The sequence below is a fragment of the Geotrypetes seraphini genome, chromosome 10, assembly GCF_902459505.1.
Source record: "Geotrypetes seraphini chromosome 10, aGeoSer1.1, whole genome shotgun sequence".
NCBI lineage: Eukaryota > Metazoa > Chordata > Amphibia > Gymnophiona > Dermophiidae > Geotrypetes > Geotrypetes seraphini.
The window spans coordinates 98,454,311-98,477,118 of NC_047093.1; the positions used below are offsets into that span (position 1 = coordinate 98,454,311).

The 22,808-nt window shown below is 43.1% G+C and overlaps 1 protein-coding gene across 3 annotated transcripts in view; it reads right to left on the minus strand.

The window, feature by feature from the left end:
* Nucleotides 1-22,808, minus strand: part of MAMDC4 (MAM domain containing 4) — a 343,940-nt gene that overhangs the window by 200,975 nt on the left and 120,157 nt on the right. For all 3 annotated transcript variants that reach the window (XM_033959811.1, XM_033959812.1, XM_033959813.1), the window contains 2 exons: nucleotides 10,726-10,826; nucleotides 5,800-5,958 (listed from right to left, as the gene is read on the minus strand). In XM_033959811.1, coding sequence (XP_033815702.1) covers nucleotides 5,800-5,958; nucleotides 10,726-10,826 — 260 coding nt within the window. The remainder of the gene's footprint in view (nucleotides 1-5,799; nucleotides 5,959-10,725; nucleotides 10,827-22,808) is intronic.

Genomic DNA, 22,808 nt, shown 5'->3' on the forward strand with positions numbered 1-22,808 from the left:
GCAACGCGGACCCCCCTCCCGATTGGCAACGTGGCCCCCCTCCATCAACGGAAAGTAAGACAAGCAAGCAACGTGGGTAAGAAAGGCAACATGAACTGTAATTGTGCAGCTTCCTGTTTCCACCTGGGCGCATGGTGGGGTGGGGCAGGGCAGGGGGCCCAGTGTACTTGTGTGCCTAGGGGCCCTCGATGAATTAATCCTGCCCTGGTCATAGCTGTTCTTTACTACTATGCTTTATATTTGTTTTGACTCCAGAAAAAGGGAGGACAGATTGAGATATCTGGGTTTTGTTTCCATTGCTTTCAATGGAAGTACACGTAAAACCCAGATGTCTCAATCCGTCCTCCTTTTTCTGGAACCATGGTAACCCTACCCATTGCGTCCCCTCATCCATCAAATATCTACCCACTTTCTCTCCCTTTTCATCATAGGCATCACTATAGAGAGGCATAGGGTGCCAAAAAAAAGGCAATTGCCCCCTCCAAAATTTGTTCCTCCACCCCAATGGTCCACTCCCTTCCTTCAAGCTTACCCTCTTCCTACAGAACCTTCCTGTTCTATGACTGTCAGCACTGAGAAGCCACCCTTGCTAAAGTCTCCAATGACCTGCTCCTGGCCAAATTCAAAGGCCTCTACTCCGTCCTCATTCTCCTTGATCTATCTGTGGCATTTGACACTGTAGATCACCACCTACTCAATGATACGCTGTCCTTGCTTGGATTTCAGGGCTCTGTTATCTCAGGGTTCTCTTCCTATATTTCCTGTCACACTTTTAGTAATCCTCCTTTGCTACCATTCCACTATCAGTCAGCATATCTCAGGTCTCAGTCCTGGGACCTCTTCTTTTCTCCAGCTACACTTCCTCCCTTGGTGTTCTAACCTCCTCCACAGCTTTCAGTTCCATCTCTATGCTGATGACCCGCAAATCTAACTATGCTTGAAATTTCTACGTGAATCCAGACCTGAGTCTCAGCCTGACTGTCTGAAATTGTTACCTGGATGCCTCGCTGCCATCTAAAATTAAACATGGCCAAGACTGTACTCCTTATCTTTCTTCCTAAATCTGCCTCTCCCTTTCTACCATTCTTTATTTTAGTAGATAACACTCTCATCCTCCTTGTCTTATCAGCTCACAACCTCAGGGTCATCTTTGACTCATCTCTCCTTCTCTTCACATATCTAACAGACCACCAAAACCTGTTTCTTCTTTCTTTTTTTTTTAAATCTTTATTTATTGGATTATTCATTATAACACCTTAGTAACAAACATTCATGAATGAACACAAAAATGCAAATGTAAATTCCCTACAAGGAACAACAAAATGTAAATTCCCTACAAGGAACAACAAAATATATAAGGAAACTAGTCAACCATATCCTAGTCCACATTATTGCTGATCGCCAGTATTTTAAAATAAATCATCAAATCAAGTCTTTCTATCTACTATCTAGGCACAGGCAAATGGCTTTTATATACAGTGGTGCCTCACACAACGAACTTAATTCGTTCCAGGAGCAAGTTTGTTATGTGAAAAGTTCGTTATGTGAAACGCGTTTTCCCATAACAATACATGTTAAAAAAAATAATTCGTTCTGTAGCATAAAATATGCTAAGATGACATAAAAAAAGATAAATTTTTTGTTATTATGTTTATTTAGATACATCTAAAAACATAATTGTTTTTTAAAACAACACACATTTTTTAAATTTAAAGACAGACTAAGTAGAGTCTAATTTTACAGTGAGAGAGGGCAGAGTCTCAGCGGCAAAAACTGGGACTTAACTGTTCATTTTTTTTTCTAGCATCGGGGAAGCGGCGAGAGTAGCTCTGCCCCCCCCAACGCATCAGCAGTAGGCGCCGGGCCCCTGCAAGCCGACGGTCCGCCACTGCACAGGGAGCCAGGCGGAGAGAGGGCAGTTAAGCGCAGTGCCTGCGCGGAAGGATGCAGCTCGGGCGACTTCGTTGTGTGAAACGAAGTTCGTTGTAGGAAGCAAGACCTGAAGTTCGTTGTGCGCAGCGTTCGCTGTGCGAGGCGTTCGTTATGCGAGGCACCACTGTATATTATACATCATCCTCCAAAAGTAAACTCAATATTAGAAATTAAACTTTCAGCAAAGGTTTCTCTTTAATAAAATATTCCACCTGGGCTGGGTCAAAAAACACATATTTATCACTTCCATATGAAATCAAGCATTTACATGGAAATTTCAAAAAGAAAGTAGCTCCAACTGCCAAAACCTTTGGCTTTAGCTGAAGGAACTGTTTCATCTTGAACTGAGTTTGTCTAGAGACATCTGGAAAAATTATCACCCGTTGACCACAAAACATCTCTTGTTTTTTCAGGAAATATAATTTCAAAATATCTTGTTTTTCAAGCTCTGTCTTAAAGGTCACGAGAAGAGTTGCTCGTTTATCAATTATGTCTTTAGATGACTCCAAAAACTGTGATACATTCAAACTATCAGGTTGATTCTATCCATTCCACCTTCATCTACCTTTTCCTTGGAGTCTCTTGAGATGTAATATAAGTTATCAACCTCAAAGGTCTCCACTTTAGTATAATGTAATATCTCCCTCAAATACATTCTCAAGAGTTCCATCGGAGAAAGGTAATGTGTGATTGGAAAATTTAACAGGCGAAGATTTTTAACTCTGATAGCATTTTCCATTTTTTCTAATTTAGCATGTATCGTCATACTATCCTTTATATTAGAAACAGCACTAGCTTGTAAATTACCTACTACCTGATCTAGCTTTTCAACCTTCACAGCTGTTTCTCCAATTTTATTATCTTGTTCTTTAATTTTCACAGTTACATCAGATGAAAATTGACATAAGTTCAAAACGTTTTTTTGTAAAGATGACTCTATTCTGTTAATACTAAGCCAAACATCATTTAGAGTGTATTTCCCAACATGAGCAGCATATATTGATTCAACATTTTTGTCCAGTGTGTCTTTCATAATTAGATTGTAGAGCTCTTTCGAGCAGGGACCATTTCTTGTGTGTTTCATGTACAGTGCTGCTGGTAGCGCTATAGAAATAATAAATAGTAGTAGTAGTAGTGAGGAAAAAATAAACAAATTAAAGGAAAGCCTGCACAGAGCAGAGGGTGCTTCAGCTGTCAGTTAGACCCTGCCAGTCCCTCCCTCGCAGCAGTTGGAAATATGTGTCAGAGGAGGCAGGGCCGCTAGGGCCACACTGAGAGCTGCTGCACAAGCTCTGTTTGGTGCTGGCTGCCCTTTCCTTTAGTTTGCTTGGGGGTTTTTTTTTCAATGCACACAAGTCCCAGAGCAAGAAGGAGCTATGGGTAGAGGGTAAGCTTGAGTAAAGGGACAAGAAAAGGTACTGTTGGAAAGGAAAGAGGGGTGCAAGAAAGAGGGAGATGCTGATAAACCAAGGTGAGGGGCAGGGGAAAAAATAAAAAAGCTGGAACCATTTTGGAATGGTAGAGAGCATGATGTGGTGGTTTGAAGGAGGAAGCAGACTGGCAGACTCTAGGGATGGGAGAACAGGACACATGCTGGGGATAGGGGTTGAGGAAAGAGAAGAGTCCAAAGGCAGACTCTGAGGTTAGGGGTTGATCTGTGGAGAAGGGGGCTGAAGGCTGACACATGGGCTGGGGATTGAATTGAGAGAAGGAGCTTTTAGGATAAGGGCAAAGATGTTTGCAGATGGCTATGAGAGAAGGGGTTGATGCTGGGGGAGTGAGAAGAGGAGGATAGACTACGTGGCATAGGCAGAAGAAGGTGGAGATGAAGGGGAGAGGGATAGATGCTAGATAAACCAGAAAAGGCAAGGTAAATTAATATTGGAGGAGGTAGCACATGAGCAAATGATGAGGAAGAGATGGGAGAATGAATGCTAGAGACAAGAGAGATGTGGGGGGAAAGGATAAGAAGCTATCAATAGGGTGAGATATAAAGGAACAGGATGGTGTTGGTGAGGGAGTGAAAGGTGGAGATAGATGAGGCTGAGTAGGCTAGAGTACAAAGAGTGGAAATAAGGTGCTAGAAGGTAGTTGAAAAGCAGGAATCAGAGAAGTAAAAATGGAAGGACTAGAAATATAAATATATGGAGGGTAAAGGGGAAATAAAGTCTAGCTAAAAGAAGATAAAAAGGCAATTAAGAAAAATAGCAGGATAAAGATTAAGTAGAAAAATCTCTAAAGAGAGTGAGCAAAGGCAGAAATGAGGCAAAGAAGATGGTGAAAGAGGGATAATGAGAGGCTGGATAGGGACAAGAAACAAGAATGAGCTTAAGATTAGGGAAAGGAACTAGAGCTGGTGAGAAGATGAAAGGTAGATGAAGGGAGATGAGAGCTGAGGAGGTAAGTACTAAGAATGGAAATGAAGAACTAGGGTAGATTAAATATTGAGGGATATAGTACAGCGAGAAACAGGGAAAAATGGGAGCGCTGGAGACGGGGTAAGAGAGATAGAGTAAACTAAGAGATGAGTAAAAGATGAAAAAGTAGAGCTGAGGGTAAAAACAGGAAAATGAGCGGTAAAATAGATATGAGTGAGCGGTAAAATCGATATGAGTGAATAGAGAGGGAGATAAGAGAAAAACAGAAAATTAAGAGAAATGTCAGTGTCAGAGACATGCAGATGAAGAATAGAAGACAACAGTTGGAGAGAAGAAATGAAATGAAAATGAGAACTAAAAAAAGAACTTAGAAGGCTGACAAAAAAAGGGAGAACAGATAAATAAGATGACAAGAAAACAAAGGTAGGTAGAAAAGAAAAACATGTTCCGATTTAGGAACTGTCAGCTTGGGATTTGTGCACATCTGTATTTTATATGTTTATAAAATAAAGAATGAAATACATTTCAGTTTTTCTTTTTCCAGTATTGCACTTCTCAATCTAGTTTTTGGGGAGTTTCTATTTCAGATTTTTTTTGTCTGCATTTTCTGTTTCTAATTTGTGATCTCTTGTCCTGTATTAGAGGAGGATATATCCATCTTCTACCTGTGTGCCTGAGGTGAAGGATTCAGCCCATGTATAGTTCCTAAGTAGAGCCTCTCCTTGAGGTTTGGCAACCTCTCAGGCAGTAAAATAACCCCAACTTTTGCAGGGGTTATTTTATTGGTCATTACATGGCTTATGTTCACATAAGCTGCATAAGGAATCTTGTGTTCACATAAGCTGCATTATAACCTTACATAATAACAAGCTGCTTTACATGCTATACGTTTGTATATTTTGCATCTCAATGCTATGGGCCTGTTTTACAAAGCTGCACGACAATAGCCCCGAAGTCATTTAAATCTCTATGGGCTTCGGGGCCATTAGCACACAGCAACCACTAGCGCGGCTTTGTAAAAGAGGCCATATGTAATGCAGAGTAACCTAAATAATGCTGGATTAGGCACTGTAACCAGTATTAGAGCCTTTTTATACATGGCAAGGGGCAAATAACATGAGTGCCCTAACAAAGTTTGATAACTACCCTCTAAGTCAGGGGTGTCAAAGTCCCTCACGAGGGCCGCAATCCAGTCGGGTTTTCAGGATTTCCCCAATGAATATGCATGAGATCTATTTGCATGCACTGCTTTCATTGTATGCTAATAGATCTCATGCATATTCATTGGGGAAATCCTGAAAACCCGATTGGATTGCGGCCCTGGAGGAAGGACTTTGACACCCCTGCTCTAAGTCGATTAAATCACATGAAAAATTTACATTAAAATGAATCTATGAAACATACCAAAAAGATTCTGAAAACCAGGAAAAAGCCCAAACAAACTGAAAACTAACAAAACGTCTTATTTTGTGCACATCCCTACACAAACCTGGAAGTTCTCGGGAGCAAGGAAGACCACTCTTTCTCTGAACCAGCCCTCTCCCAGGTTTCCAGCTTTTCTTCCAACTTCATTAACATTCCCTGAAGCGTGTGTTTTAATACTTAGATTGCATGTGTCAGAGCCAGACATGTAATAATACAGTACAAGCTGTAAAGACAAAATTAATTATATTAGCGGTCATTTTAAAAAGGCTTTTCTGCATGTTAAGCCCCTTATACAAAAAAAGGAGCTTTTCTAAAATTAACCAGTTGTATGTGCACATTAAGGCCCTGATTCTATAGTCTGCCTAAAATTAGGTACCAAACAAAAGAATTGACCCTGATTCCTCCACATAAGGAAATCAAACAGAACAAGAGACTTATGGAGAGCTGATGTCCGAGATGAAGGCTTTATTGAATCAGAATAATAATAATCCACATAAAAATGGCTAGGACCTAATGCACTGGAAACATGTGGACCATTAATAGACCTAATTAGCACTGATAATTGGCACTGAACGCCTCATAATTGCTGTTAATTGAAAGTTATGTGCCTAACTTGAAAAATGTGATTCTATAAAAAGTAGGTGCCTAGTCCAAATTGCCAACTAAAAGTGGGTGTGGTCGGGGCAGTTCGTGAGTGTGTTTTCAAGTTAGGCATCTGTTTTTGACTTAGGCCAGGGATGTCAAAGTCCCTCCTCGAGGGCCGCAATCCAGTCGGGTTTTCAGGATTTCCCCAATGAATATGCAGGAGATCTATTTGCATGCACTGCTTTCAATGCATATTCATTGGGGAAATCCTAAAAACCCGACTGGATTGCGGCCCTCGAGGAGGGACTTTGACACCCCTGACTTAGGCGCATGCACCTAAAAGTTGGGATGCCTAGCGATGCCTAGTGCCGCTTAGGCAGTGCTAAATGTGATTCTATACAGTACATCTAACTTTCATAGAATCGTATGAGTGCCGCACTAGTTGGCTCTGATTTTTTAGGAAAGCTATAAAGAATCGGGGCCTAAATACATTAATGTATGCCCTTAAATGTGTGCAGGACATAGGCATTCTTGTAGATGAGATGTACACGTGAACCTTATAAAATACACAAACAGAGAGTAATTTTATAACTAGGCACTAGAGAATGACATGGGGAAAAAATTTGTCCCCATTACCGCCCTGTCCCTGAGATCACCATCCCTGTCCCCGCCCCGTCCCCACGACTACTATCTACTCCCTCCTTGCTAATGTGAGGAAACATGCACGATCATGGATCACGTGGTCCAGAAGCACCCTCCCGCCCGATCGCCGCATCCTGCCATCTCCCTCCCTCCACTTCACATTAGGTGCCTGCCGAGTCTGACTTTAATTCTTCTCCCAGCCACATGCTTTCGATAAGCCCACGCGCATGGCTGCTTGAGCTGTTGAATCTTCTCCTCTAACCCAACTTCTTGTTTCCGGTTGCTTCAGAGGAGATTCAACAATTCAAGCAGCTGCGCACGTGCAACTTATTGAAAGCGTGCTGGCTGGGAGAAGAATTAAACTCAGATTCAGCAAGCACCTAACGTGAGATGGAGGGAGGGAGATGGCAGGATGTGGGATGCGGCGATCAGGTGGGGATGCTGGACCGCGCGATTCGTGCTGGCTTCACTGCGGAGACGAGACCATTCACCACTCCACGGGGCAGTGAATGGCCTTGTCCCCGTCCCCGTAGCAACCACTAATTTTCTCTTCCCGTTTCGGCGGGTTACCCACGGCTAGCCACGGGTAACAACCACCATGTCATTCTCACCTCCATTTAGGAGCACCATGTCCCCGTGGAAGAAGCCTATTCTATAACAGCACCTGGGTGCACAGGTTCATCATAGAATACTAGTGTAACCCAATATCAATATGCCTAACATTTAAAACAAGTCATAGACCATAGTGTAAATTTGGGCACCTCAATACAGCAAGAGTATGAGTAAATTATAGAATTCTATCCATGCACCATTTATATGTATTCCCCCTTGTATTATGTGCCATGTTAAGTTACAGAATAGTGCTTAGGTGCCCTTCTGCAGGCATGTGTAAGTGTATACTTATACAATATAATCAAATGTAAGAAATTATCTCACATTCATGCCATGCTTCATTCTCCAAGGTTATAACTACCGTATTTTCACTCATATACCGCGCACCCGTGTAAAACGCGCACACGGGTATAGCACGCAGAAAACTGTAATTTATGTAAAGAAATTTTTATATACCGCCCACACCCATATACCGTGCATGCCGCCCCGACTCTCCCGTCGCCGCCCGACTCTCCTCTGGCCATCCCGACTCTCCTTTCGCCCACCCCGACTCTCCTCTCCCCCTTGAAATCCTGTCCCCACCCTGAAAGCCTGATGCCCCCCCCGACGTCCGATTCACCCCCCCCACAGGACCGCTTGCACCCCCACCCCGAAGGACCGCTCGCACCCTCACCCCCACCCCGAAGGACCGCTCGCACCCCCACAGCCTCCCCACCCCCCCATCATGGAGAAGCTCCTACCGTTGTCCTGCTGCTTCCTCTGCCGGCGGTCCCACCCCTTCTGTGAGCCCTGCGTCTGCGCTGCTTCCTCTTCCGGCGGTCCCGCCCTTTCTCTGACGTTAGAGAAAGGGCGGGACCGCCGGAAGAGGAAGCAGCGCAGACGCAGGGCTCACAGAAGAGCCGGGACTGCCAGCAGAGGAAGCAGCAGGACAATAGTAGGAGCTTCTCCATGATGGGGGGGGGTGGGGAGGCTGTGGGGGTGCGAGCTGTCCTTCGGGGTGGGGGTGCGAGCGGTCCTGCGGGGTGAATCGGACGTCGGGGGGGGGGGGGAACTATGTAAAAAAAAAGTTGTAAAACTCGCTCACGCGTATAACGCGCATGGTTATGCACGGTTTGTAAAATCGTGTATAGCGCGCGCGTTATATGCGTGAAAATACGGTAGTCTTACTGGTCCTCAGCGGGCCACCAAGCACTCAAACTACTCTCATTGTGCTGGCCTTTATGTTCCCACTCGTCATCGGATCCAGTTCAATAAATACTTTAATTGTTTTTAATTTAATAAACTTAAATATTTAGCTTAAATCAATATGTACTAAAAGTACTTAGCTGTGCATAAGACGCTTTTCAACGGGGGGTAGAATCACCAACATGTTTCGTCCGTATAATTCAACCTTGGAGAATGAAGCACGGCATGAATGTGAGATAATTTCTTACATTTGATTAAATTGGATATTGGAGTGTTCTTCATCCAAACCTATTTAAATAGTGCCTATGGTTGTATACTTATATACATAAGTGCTAATATTCTATACATTTACACTTGCAAGCAATATGTAAATATTGGTGCCTAGATTATAGAATTTCCCTTGCAGAGTACACACACATATTGTCTTCAATTTACTCTTGAATCCCTTCTCTTGGTATCTTATAGGTGTGCTTTGTCCTGTATTGGGCCAAAGCTGTGGAAATCTTTGCTGGTGGAGCTTTGATTTCTTAACAATGTGTTAGATTTCAGGAAACATCTTAATATACTTCATTTTCAGGAGGTTTTGATGATTTTATTTTAAAAGGGGTTGTATTTTGTTGTCTTGAATTTATGATTGTAATCCACTAAATACTTGGGAGTAGTGGGATGTAAATGTTTTCAAATAAATAACAGAGACAGCAAAAAGTAAGACAAAGGCTTTTAAAAAAAATTAAGTTAAACATAACCCTAAGTCCTCAATATCACCCCAGACCATCCAGAATAAACTACAGTAGTAGAATAAACTGTTAGACCCATATTCTGCAAACAGCGACCTGATTGTAGGCAGCTGTAGGACCAGCCAATCGGAATGCACGTTTAAAAAAAAAAATGTTCCCCAGGCAGACCGCTTATATTAGAGGTGCCTCCGGGAGCCTAGGGAGGCTCGCCAAACCTCTCCTGCTGGAAGACCTCCCCCCCCCACCCACCCCTGATGATTGCCGGCAGGAGGGTGCACAAACCCTCCATGCGAAGGAACTCCCCCCGCTACCACCCCCACTAACCTTAAAAGTTGGATAGATGGGTCTTCCTACCGTCTGGCCGTCTGACTCACCTCTGTCAAAATGAGGTGGGCCTGCCCCTTCCCGGTGCATTGTGGGATGAACTGGGGAGGGGCCTAGGTCTGATTGGCCCATGTTCCTAAGGCCCTGCCCATAGGAAGGGCCTTAGGCATCTGGGCCAATCAGGCCTAGGCCCCTCCCCAGCGCATCCCAAATGCACCGCAAAGGGGCAGGTCTACCTCATTTTGACATAGGTGGGCCTGCCATCCATCCAACTCTTAAGGTTAGTGGAAGGTGTTAGCGGAGAGGGGGTATTTACAGGGGGGGTTCTTCACAGGAGGGTCCTTCGCATGAGTGTCTTCTGGCAGGAGGTTGGGTACCCTCCTGCCAGCGTACTTCAGGGGGGATGGGGGTCTTCTGGCAGGAGGGGTTGGGCATCCTCCTTTCAGCAAACTTCGGGGGTGAGGGGTCTTCAGGCAGGAAGGGTTGGGCACTCTCCTGCCAGCGAACTTCAGGGGGGTTCTTCCGGAAGGAGGGGTTGGGAATCCCTCCTGCCTCATTCGTTCGGGAGGGGGGGAGGGAAGACTTGTAGCTGCAACTGCGGCCACTACACTTATCGTGGCAGGGAGATCCCTTGCCAGAATAAGTGTAGCGGCTGTGTCTACAATAACCCGATTCTGTAACCGGTGTCTGTAACATGGACGTTGGTTACAGAATCGGGTTTATTTTAGGCCTGATTCTGTATAGGACGCCCGTTGGATTTTGAGACGGGCGTCCTATACAGAATCCGGACCTAAGTGTACCCTGTGCATCAATATATCAATAAATTCTCAGTGACTAGATTATATTTTCACAGCATAAACTCCTACAACATTAAATCCATAGAGCAGGTCAGGGTAATAACTCACATAGCATGCACCGTCATTTGTTGCTTGGATTGTTGGACTGAGCAAAGTGGCAGCGATCTCTTTAGAATCTGTTGAATTGCTCCCAGCATACAGGAAGTAGCCTGCCAAACATGGATGTAGTTTTAGAGTCGTTTCTTTCTTTCTTTTTTTTCAAAATATGTATTTTATCGATTTTAAACAATACAAACATGGAATCACCCAATAACATCCCCCCTAAGACAAAAGTATATTAAAGGCAAATTGGGAACTCAAGATAAAAACTGAAATTATACAGTAAGCAAATTACAAAAGTTATCCAAAAGAGTCCAAACTTTCTGTGTATAATGAACATTATTCTATCTGATGGCAGTCACCTCTTCATATTTGCGAATTAAACAAATGCTGGACCACCATGCTGAAAAGGAAAGTGCAGCAATAGTTTTCCATTCTTTTTTTTTTTTTGCATTTCAAATTAAATACAAGAATCCTCTTGTGACAGAAATACAGAGCTCCATTATTAAGGAATATATGTGATTGTCATCAAAGAAAAAGTTCAAAAGAAAAAGGTAGACATAATTAGTAACATAGTAACATAGTAATGACGGCAGATAAAGACCCAAATGGTCCATCCAGTCTGCCCAACCTGATTCAATTTAAAAATTTTTTTTATTTTTTTTTTTCTTCTTAGCTATTTCTGGGCGAGAATCCAAAGCTTTACCCGGTACTGTGCTTGGGTTCCAACTGCCGAAATCTCTGTTAAGACTTACTCCAGCCCATCTACACCCTCCCAGCCATTGAAGCCCTCCCCTGCCCATCCTCCTCCAAATGGCCATACACAGACACAGACCGTACAAACTACAAATCATATAAATATTAGAGGAATATTCAAAAACTTTTCCTTAGACCACACTATACCCCTGGAGAAACAAGTGAAAAAAGATAGAGAGATCTATTCCTTTAAGAAAATTTGTAACAAATAAAGCTTTACGCGGTATAAATCGGCCTTCCCTTCTTTCTTTTACATTCTGATAAAATATGTTGAATAGCTAAGCCCATAAGAGTGTCAAACAATTTAGCTTTATATTTCTGAGCCAAATGTGGCAAAGCAGCTGAACACAATTTTGTAAGTTAACAATTTTGTAAGTTAACACAGTATGAAGCCCAAATATATCTTGCATTCGCTGCCAAATCACATCCCAAAATGATTTAACGACAGCGCATTCAAATAACATATGAGAAAAGGTGCCTACACCTGATTTACAAGTCCAGCATAAACTAAACCCATGTGTAGACATCTTAGAAACCTTGGAAGGTGTCCAAAATGCCCCGTGTGCTACATAAAATAAAGATTGAATTATAGAGGCAGATAACACCAGCCTGCAGACTTTACCCCAGAAAATTTTCCAAATCATCATTTATATTTTCCACAAAATCATGTTCACACAACTGCTGCAGTATGGCACAAGTATTTGTCCTCTTGAACTTAACTTTACGATAAACAGAAGAGGCTTTTATTGATTGCCTCATAAGGCCTACCCAAAAGTGTAATAAGCTCGAATCATTAACATGAATCCTTGCTTTATAAGTTGTTCTTACTAGACATTGTTTCAGCTGCAGCCATTGAAAAAAGTGCTTTGACTCCAACTGAAACTCTGCACACAGATTCTGAAATGATTTAAAGTCGTTGCCTTGAACAAACTGACTCACAAACCCAATTCCTTTACGTTGCCATTCTAACCAATTAAGAACAATACCTTGAATCTTAATTTCTGGGTTAAGCCAAATAGATATATGTATACTCATATACCGGCCACAAAAATCCTAAGTCACAAGCAATAGACTTAAATACAGTAGATATAGCCTTCAAAATTGGAGACTCTGGTGCCACACATTCAACCTGAGCAGTTAAAAAAAACCCACTCAAGGGAAATGGGGCCACAATTTCTCTCTCCGATACTAACCATTTGGGTACATCAACATCAGTTGTTGGAGCATATCAGTACACTGCAGAGGCAACTAAAAAAGAGGAATGATATAGCTTAAAATCTGGAAAATTGAATCTTTTAACATTCTCATTTTACAAAAAGCCAATATGTGGTAGGTTCCCTTTCCATAGGAAACTAAGGGCTCCTTTCACAAAGGTGCGCTAACCATACTCTTAATGCTAACACATAAGTATTGCCTCTGCTGGGTCAGACCAGAGGTCCATCATGCCCAGCAGTCCGCTCACACGGCGGCCCATCAAGTCCAGGACCTGTATAGTAATCCTCTATCTATACCCTTCTATCCCCTTTTCCTTCAGGAAATTATCTAATCCCTTCTTGAACCCCAGTACCGTACTCTGTCCTATCACACCCTCTGGAAGCGTGCATGTTAGTCTATGGACACGTTAGCGATTAGCGTACACGTATATTTAGCATGCGCTAAAATGCATAGCGCACCTTAGTAAAACAGGGGGTAAGTATTTTTCCTTCTATAGATTTATAAAACTTATCCGGGAACATGAGAGGTAGCTATCATACTCAGTATATAATTCACTTCAGGAGTTAATACCATTTTTATCGCTTTTAATCTGCCCCACCAGGACAAGTATAGAGGAGACCAGCGCACAAAGATTTAATCAACCAGGGTAAGTTATCAACTGTCTATTGATTTCCAATGAACTTTCAACAGAAGGTCCAAACCAGATACCTAAATATTTCACTTTATCAAACCATTTTAGTTGAGCATCACCCAGATGATATTTATAAACATGTAAAGACAAGGGCATGGCCAGCGATTTGGTCTAATTCACTTTGACTCCTGAAAACTTCCAATTACGTAAATAGAAATGGTAGAGATTGTACAGTTAATAAATTAATAAGTCATTAGCATATGCCAATAACACTAGTCAAAAAAATATGTTTCTTTGTTACTGAGAATTTAAGAAGCGTTCTTAGTTAATTTAATGATGCTGATTTCAGATTTGTAATTGAAATTCAGCTAGCACGTCAGGTTTCTGAGATACACGATACCGATTTTTTAGACAGTTTGCCATATCGGCACAATATTGCGAGCATGAACTGTGTCCCACCAAACTTGTGTTAAGGAGTCTACTCTGAAAACAAACACGAAGACAATAAGGAGACATGTTACAGCATATATTTACGACTCTCTTAACTCACACAAAAGTGATGTCAGCATGTTGAGAAATGTTTGAGACACTTGCTTCTACTGTACATTTGTTTCTCTTTGCAAGAACCAATAATAGTCTCCCATCATACTGGAATTGAACTTTCTCTGATATCTGCTTTCCATCACCTTGATATCTTGATGAAATCTTTCCCCATGCTCCTTGCTGACATCACCAAGATGTCAAGGTGAGAATGTAAGAAGTGCATTTTAAGTGATGATAATAATAATAATAACTTTATTCTTTTATACCACCATAACCAAAGGTTCTAGGCGGTTTACACTATAAAGAGCTGAACAATCAGCGAAATACAATAATACATTAAAAAATACAAATATTTATAAAATAGAATTTCAATAATAAAACTCAATAAGTAATAAACTTATCAAACAAAGTGGTCTTAATTAATTTCCGAAAACTGCAATAGGATAACATAGCTTGCTGAATACATTTACCTAACCGAGATTGTTGTCTACCGGCTTGAAATGCTAGAGTCCTATCTAAGAAGGTCTTATATCTACACCCATTAATTTTTGGATAAGCAAATAAGTAAAAGTTTCTAGTTTCTCTTGATGGTCTATTCAACACAAAATGAGGAAAAAGGTAAGCTGGAGACAATCCCGATATCAGCTTAAAGCAGATACAGGAAAATTTGAATAATACTCTTGCCTCCAAAGGCAGCCAATGAAGTAAACGATAATATGGACTAATAAGGTCATTCTTTTTTAAACCAAAAATCAATCAAACAGCTGTATTCTGAATTATCCTTAATTTCCTTAAAATTTTTTTGGGTGCTCCTAAATAGACGATGTTACAATAGTTTAAAATAGTTAAAACTAATGCCTGCACCAATAGTCTGAACAATAAAGGATCAAATTTTTTTATGGTTCTTAATTTCCACAATGTAAAAAAGCATTTTTGTACCACTAAGTTCGTGTATTCTGCTAGTGTTAAATGTTGGTCTAATGTGACTCCCAGAATTTTGATAGATTTAATAATCAGTTAGTCATGACCAGTCATGATCAGTTGTCTCCTCTTTTGACAGTGGGTCAATCTATTGGCTTTACCGCTTTCGCATACGCTGATGATGTGCAACTAATACACCCCATTGATCTGAATGATTCTGATGAAGTTGTCTCTATTAATCTAAAACTCAAAAAAATTAAACTATGGCTTGATACCAACATGTTGTAACTCAACATTAACAAATCTAAACTGATGATTTTCCCCCTTAAAGAGGGACTAATTCTTCAGGCCCCTCTGAAATTCGAATCTCTTCCAATCAAAGTGGTTTCTACTCTCAAACTTTTGGGAGTTACTTTTGACTGCAAATTCTCCTACCATAATCACATTAGTACAGTGGTCCAAAAATGTTTTCACCATCTCAGAATGATACGTTCTCTTTCCAAACTGTTAAATCTATCATCTCTTAATATATTAATTCATTCCTTAGTAATCACTTGCATAGATTATTGTAATGCCCTCTACAAGGGCATCGCTAAAAAGGAAATAAGACGTCTCCAGATTATACAAAACACTGCTATCAAAATCATTTATGGTGCGAGGAAATACGATCATGTCTCTCCCCTTCTAATTAATGCTCACTGATTACCTGTCAAGCACAGAATTAGCTATAAAATTTTATTATTAATCTTCACCACTCGTTCATACAGTCAACCAGAATTTATTGACTGACTTCTTATTCCCTATTACCCTGTCAAATCTCTTCGTTCTACATCACAGAATCTCTTAATTGTTCCATCTCTTAAACTTAAGAATACTTTAAGAATTAATAATTTTGCCGTCACCGCACCTACCCTATGGAACTCATTGCCTCATCATTTACGGATGGAATCTTCAATAAAGCAATTTAAGGCAAACCTCAAAACTTTTTTATTTAAGGATGTTTTCGGATAAAAATGTCTTTTTCAGGACTAAACTAATGCCAGTCTCTCTACCCACCTTTTGTTTTTACCCTTAATGTTCTCTTTACTTAAAATATTGTAGTTCTTCCCTCTTTCCCATCTGTGTGTAGTCAACTTATGTGCTCTTTGTCAACGTCTATTAGATTAACACTGTCTTGTTTTTAATATTTTAATACCAAACGTTTTGTTTTAAAAACTCTTACCTATTTTATTGCTGTACACCGCCTAGAAATTTGAATAAGCGGTTTAACAAATATTTTAATAAACTTGAAAATTGAAGATTGAAGAAATGGGTTTGTTATTTTGTCTTTGGGACTAGCCAAGAAAAGTTTGGTCTTTTCCATATTGAGTTTCAGTTTGAAATTAATTGTCCACTGTTCTATCTGAGTCATAATAGAACAATGTTCTTCAACCGCCGGTCCGTGGACTGGTGCCGGTCCGTGGACTGGTGCCGGTCCGCAGAAATTTTCTGCCGGTCCATAGGGCTCGCACATCCTTCGAGCCCAAGACAGTGTTCTTCAGCCGCCAGTCCACGGTGCGATCAATGCGTTATTTTCAGGCTGCCTCCCTGAGTGCTGCAATGCATAAAGCCATGGGAAAAGATTCCTATGCGCGTCCTGTGCCTGAGCTGGAAGCCTTCTCTCTTACGTTGCAATGTCAGATGAGGCGCGGGATGCACGTGAGGAGCCACTGCCCACAGCTTTGTGCACTGCAGCACTCGGGGAGCAAGCACCATGGACCGGCCCCAAGATAACACCGGGGGCAGGCCAGAAGGCAAGGCACAGCATGGAGGAAGAGAGACAACAGTACGGGAATGCTTTTATTTTTTTATTTAGTGATTGATTTACATCTGCTATCTGTTCAGGAAGAAGTGCATTTGTTTCTTTTCCTCTGGGGTTGTACTGCTTGCAGAGTCTTGCATCTTAGGGTTTGTTTGTAAATATTAGTACGTTTAGTTTTTGGTCCTGCATTTGCATGGGGTTATCTGTTTTCAGGTAGGAATGAATGTTGAAAAGCATACAGTGTGCTTGGTTTATTTTAATTTTGTGGTTAACCATTATGTGTTGTTAATATGATTATATTATGTGTGTGCATATATGAAAAATGAATGGAAAAAATGGTGTTACAATTAGTACTATTATGGGGGCGGGGTCTGGGGCAGAGATTGGGTGGAGATGGGCGCTTGCAGCACAGAGCACGAGGGGACTTGCTGGGGTCGCGGCGTGAGTAGCTCCGCCCACCCCACAACGTAAGCAAACAGCGACCGGGCTCCTCCATTAAAGGAGGCAAGCCAACGGGCGCTGCACCTGATCGGACCGAGGCAGGCAGGGAGAAGGTTCCGAACAGAACAGAGGAGAAGGAGGACCAGGAGGCAGGAGGCAGAGAGAGGCGCTTGCAGCACAGAGCACGAGGGGCCTTGCTGGGGTCGCGGCGTGAGTAGCTCCGCCCACCCCACAACGTAAGCAAACAGCGACCGGGCTCCTCCATTAAAGGAGGCAAGCCAACGGGCGCTGCACCTGATCAGACCGAGGCAGGCAGGGAGAAGGTTCCGAACAGAGCAGAGGAGAAGGAGGACTAGGAGGCAGGAGGCAGGAGGCAAAGAGAGGTGCTTGCAGCACAGAGCATGAGGGGACTTGCTGGGGTCGCGGCGTGAGTAGCTCCACCCACCCCACAACGTAAGCAAACAGCGACCGGGCTCCTCCATTAAAGGAGGCAAGCCAACGGCGCGCAGCCATTCGGCGTGCGGCGAAGGCGAGCGGCAAAGGCGCTCGCCTTAGCGAGAGCGCCTTTGCGAGGAGCCTCAAGAGGAGCCAAATCTAGGGAAACAAGACACTGCAGGACATCTAGCTTAAGCTCATCCTAGCTTAAGCTCAATCTTACATTCACACATCCTGCTGCTTAGATTCCTCTGACCCACTAACTTTTCAAACGCTACTCTTCAGACACCCTCTCATACTATCCCTTCTGACACCTTTTTCATTCACTACCCTTCAGACGCACTAACCAACATACTCTCATACTATCTCTCTTTCTCTTTATTCCCTCTCATATACTCTCCCTCATCTCTCATCTTCTCGTTAACAGGCAGACCACATATATTTCCAAGTATGGCAGGGTGAACAAGAAGCGTGAAGCCTACAAGCAAGATCGGCACTCCCTGCACTAAGGAAGTCTCAGTGCAGACCGAGACCATCCCACTGCAGTACATTACGACCTCTACTCAGACAGAAGAGGTCGGCCAGCAAGACGACAACATCATACAGGAACTAAAGAGCCTCAGGGAGGAGGTGAAACGCCTGAGAGGCATCAGAGAGGATGAGGCTTACATCGATGGAATAGTGCAGGAGCTGTCCCTTATAACCGAACACACCTGTGGCAGATCCCTTGTTGAGACACCAGGGCCGTCGACACTGGAACCAACAGTTGGAATCCAGGAGATGGCTGGAGACACTGACTCCTGGCAGTTAGTGACCTCCTCCACAGGTAAACGTAGGAGGCCCTCCCCATCTACAAACTCTTCACCTTCCTATTCTTTCTCTCACCAGGGCAACTTCACATCGACTCCACAACTTAATCTGAAGAACAGATTTCACGTACTGCAAGAAGAGACTGCCGATGTGAAGCAGGACCAGGTTCAACACGCGTCATCATCCCCAGGGACAGCAGATCGACCCCCCCCAAAAGAAGCGGAGAGTAATAACCATTGGGGACTCCATGCTGAGAGGCACCGAGGGACCAGTATGCAGGCCAGATATACAGTCGAGGGAGATCTGCTGTCTGCCTGGAGCCAGAATACGTGATGTGACCGCCTGCCTTGACAGACTTCTTAGGCCCCAGGACCACTTCCCCATGCTGCTCATCCACGTTGGAACGAATGACACAGCCAAGAACAGCGTGGAGGACATAGCTAGAGACTTCAGAGATCTGGGGAAGAGGCTGAAGCGGACAGATGCACAGGTAGTATTCTCTTCAATTCTTCCTGTTAGGGGCAAGGGAAGAGAGAGGGACGAACATATCCTGAAGACGAATGGGTGGTGCCGGGAAATGAACTTCGGATTCCTGAACCATGGAGAGACGCTGCAGGGACCAGACGGACTACACCTGACCAGCAGAGGTAAGAATGTCTTCGAACATCGTCTAGCCCGCCTACTTAGAAGGGCTTTAAACTAGGTAAGTTGGGGGAGGGTACCCACTTATATACAGGAGCAGTAAGTAACAACCCTGATGTGATGATCCAAAACTCCGCTTCTAGGTACGAGGTAAGTACCCTTACTGCTAAAGATTCACTAGGAGACTCTTTGACACAGAGGGGTAGCTCTCTACATGGGTTTAGCAAACACAAACAGTGGAGAGCTATGTATGTTAACGCACACAGTTTAGGGAATAAATTTCTAGAACTGGAAACAGAAATAGTGGATGCAGACCTGGACGTGGTGGTAATATCCGAAACATGGTTCACAGACTCTCATGGGTGGGATATAACTATTCCAGGGTACAACCTGCTTCGCAAAGACAGAGAGGGTAAGTTAGGAGGGGGGGGTTGCACTTTACATCAAAGAAAACATCAAAACAACCAGGATCACCGATGTCAATTACACCGGGGAATCCATCTGGGTAAACCTGGCCAGAGGCAGAGAAAAATGTTTATACCTTGGGGTGGTATACAGACCTCCAAGACAATCGGAGGACAAGGACGCAGAATTAATTGAAGACATTGAGAATATCACTTTAAGGGGGGACGCTGTTCTGTTAGGGGACTTCAACATGCCTGATGTAGACTGGAATACACTCTCAGCAACAACTTGTGGGAGCAGGAGGATATTATCGTCCATGACGGGAGTACGACTTAAACAAATGATACATGAGCCCACTAGGGCCCAGGCCATCCTAGATCTAGTACTTACAAACGGAGAAAGCGTCTCGGAGGTCTCGATGGGAGAAATACTAGCCTCCAGTGACCATAACATGGTATGGTTCAACCTTAGGAAGGGCTTCCCTAAATCACAAACAAAAACGAGGGTACTCAAATTCCGGGGCGCGGACTTCGCACGCATGGGAGATTTCGTCCAGCAAACGCTACAGGATTAGGAGGAAACTGATAATGTGGAAGCTATGTGGTCAATCCTGAAACTGACCCTACAGGAGGCAACTGTCCGTTACATAAAATCGGTAAATAAACAACAAAGAAACAAGAAACCTCAATGGTTCACGGATGAAATCTCGTATCTCATCAAGGAGAAAAAAAGAGCATTTCTTTCATACAAACGTACGGGGAAAGGAGAAGCTAACAGTCAATACAGGGCCAGGTCTGCAGTGGTCAAAACAGCAGTTAGGGAGGCCAAACTACGAGTGGAAGAAAACCTAGCAAAGAACATTAAAAAAGGGGACAAATCCTTCTTCAGGTATATTAATGATAGGAAAAAGAACACCAGCGGAATAGTACGCCTTAGAACCCTGGATGGGAATTACGCAGAAGCAGACTCTGACAAAGACAAACTACTGAAAGAATACTTCTGCTCAGTCTTTACCTGCGAGGCACCTGGACACGGACCTCAGCTGGTATCAAATTCAAGCGTGGAAGACCCATTTCAGAACTTTGAGTTCACACCGGCTGACGTTTACAGTGAACTGGCAAGGCTCAAGGTGAACAAAGCCATGAGACCAGACAAAGTGCACCCAAGAGTGCTCAGAGAGCTGTGCGGAGTCCTGGCAGAGCCATTAGCCATGCTCTTCAATCTTTCCCTAAGGACGGGGAGAGTCCCACTAGACTGGAAAACAGCTAATGTCGTTCCTCTGCACAAAAAGGGTTGCAGAGCAGAGGCTGCGAATTACAGACCGGTGAGTCTCACATCGATAGTGTGTAAACTCATGGAAACACTACTTAAACGCAAGTTAGACATGATCTTGGAGGATGGGAATCTGAGGGATCCCAATCAACATGGATTCACTAGGGGTAGGTCATGTCAATCTAATCTCATCGGCTTCTTTGATTGGGTAACAACGAAGCTGGACTCCGGGGAGTCTCTGGACATAGTATACTTGGATTTTAGTAAAGCTTTTGACAGTGTCCCACACCGCAGGCTTTTAAGCAAGATGAAATCAATGGGGATAGGTGAGACACTAACTACTTGGGTCAAAGATTGGCTGAGTGGTAGACTTCAAAGGGTGATGGTCAATGGCACCTTCTCTGAAACATCGGAAGTGACCAGCAGAGTCCCGCAGGGCTCAGTCCTGGGTCCACTCCTTTTTAACATATTCATAGGGGACTTGACACGAGGGCTTCAGGGTAAAGTAACATTATTCGCCGATGACGCCAAAATATGCAATATAGTAAGGGAAAATGATTTGCAGGATTGTATGACGCAGGACCTGCTTACATTGGAGAACTGGTTCTCAACATGGCAGCTGGGCTTCAACGCCAAGAAATGTAAGGTCATGCAGGTAGCAGGAATCCATGCAAAACCTACACCTTGAATGGAGAAACGTTGACCAGGACGATAGTTGAGCGAGACTTGGGAGTGATCATCAGTGCAGACATGAAGGTTGCAAATCAGGTGGAAAAAGCATCATCCAAGGCAAGACAAATGATGGGATGTATCAATAGAAGTTTCGTAAGCAGGAAACCTGAGGTCATATTGCCACTGTACAGAACCATGGTAAGACCTCACCTAGAGTACTGTGTGCAGTTCTGGAGGCCACATTACCGCAAAGATGTGCTTAGAGTCGAGTCGGTTCAGCGGATGGCCACTAGGAATATTTCGGGGCTCAAGGGTCTCTCGTATGAGGAGAGACTGAACAAACTGCAGCTCTACACTCTGGAGGAACGCAGGGAGAGGGGAGACATGATTGAAACGTTTAAATACATCACGGGTCGTGTCGAGGTAGAAGATGACAACTTTCTACTCAGGGGACCCTCGGCCACAAGAGGGCATCCGCTCAAACTCAGAGGAGGGAAATTTAGGGATGACATTAGGAAGTATTTCTTCACGGAAAGAGTGGTAGGGCACTGGAATAAGCTTCCGGAGCAGGTGGCCAAGGCCAACAGCGTGCTTGACTTTAAGAATAAATGGGACATCTACGTGGGATCCCTACAGAGGCCTAGTAAGACACTCAGACTTGATAGGGCGGGTCAGTAGAGTGGGCAGACTTGGTGGGCTATAGCCCTTTTCTGCCGTCACCTTTCTATGTTTCTATGACTTAGCCCAGGGTTCTTCAACTGCCAAGTCCGCAGACCGGTGCTGGTCCACAAAATAATTATTTTATTTCTGCCGGTCCATAGATGTCAACAGGTTGGAGAACACTGTAATAGAAGATATCTGGTTTAAAATTTCAATGGTAAAATTATTTAGAGGGATTAAAATGGAAATGTCATCTGTGTATATATAAAATTTTACATTTAAACTCTGTAATAAATGTCCTAAAGGGGAAATGTAGATGTTGAATAAGGTAGGTGATAGTGGAGAACCTTGGGGCACACCAGAGGGGTTGCTCCATGAATGAGAATAGTTACCGTCACAAATCACTTGATAAGATCTTTTCTTCAAAAAACCTTGAAACCAATTCCAGACCCTTCCTGAAAGTCCTATTGTGTCTAAACAACTCAACAATATTTTATAATCTACTAGATCAAAGGCACTGATATGCTGTCCGCATGTTCTCCACAAGTTAAGCATAATTCTCTGATCTGTGATTACCAATAAAATTCTGAACCACCAGCACGAATGCTTCCCATGCTGCTGATTCAGCTGGGTTCAGCTTCTGTTTGAATGCATCATCGAGGATCAGTTCACAGATTTTGGGTCCAACAAAAACACCTTTGATTTTGGCTTCACTTTTCTCACAACCAAACATACTTCTTAGGTGCTGAAATGCATCACCTTTTCTGTCCATCACCGTGACAAAATTTTTCAGCAGACCCAGTTTTATGTGACATGGTGGAAGATAGATTTTCTCACAATATACTAACGGCACGTGCTTCACATTGTATCTGCCAGGTATGGATTCAT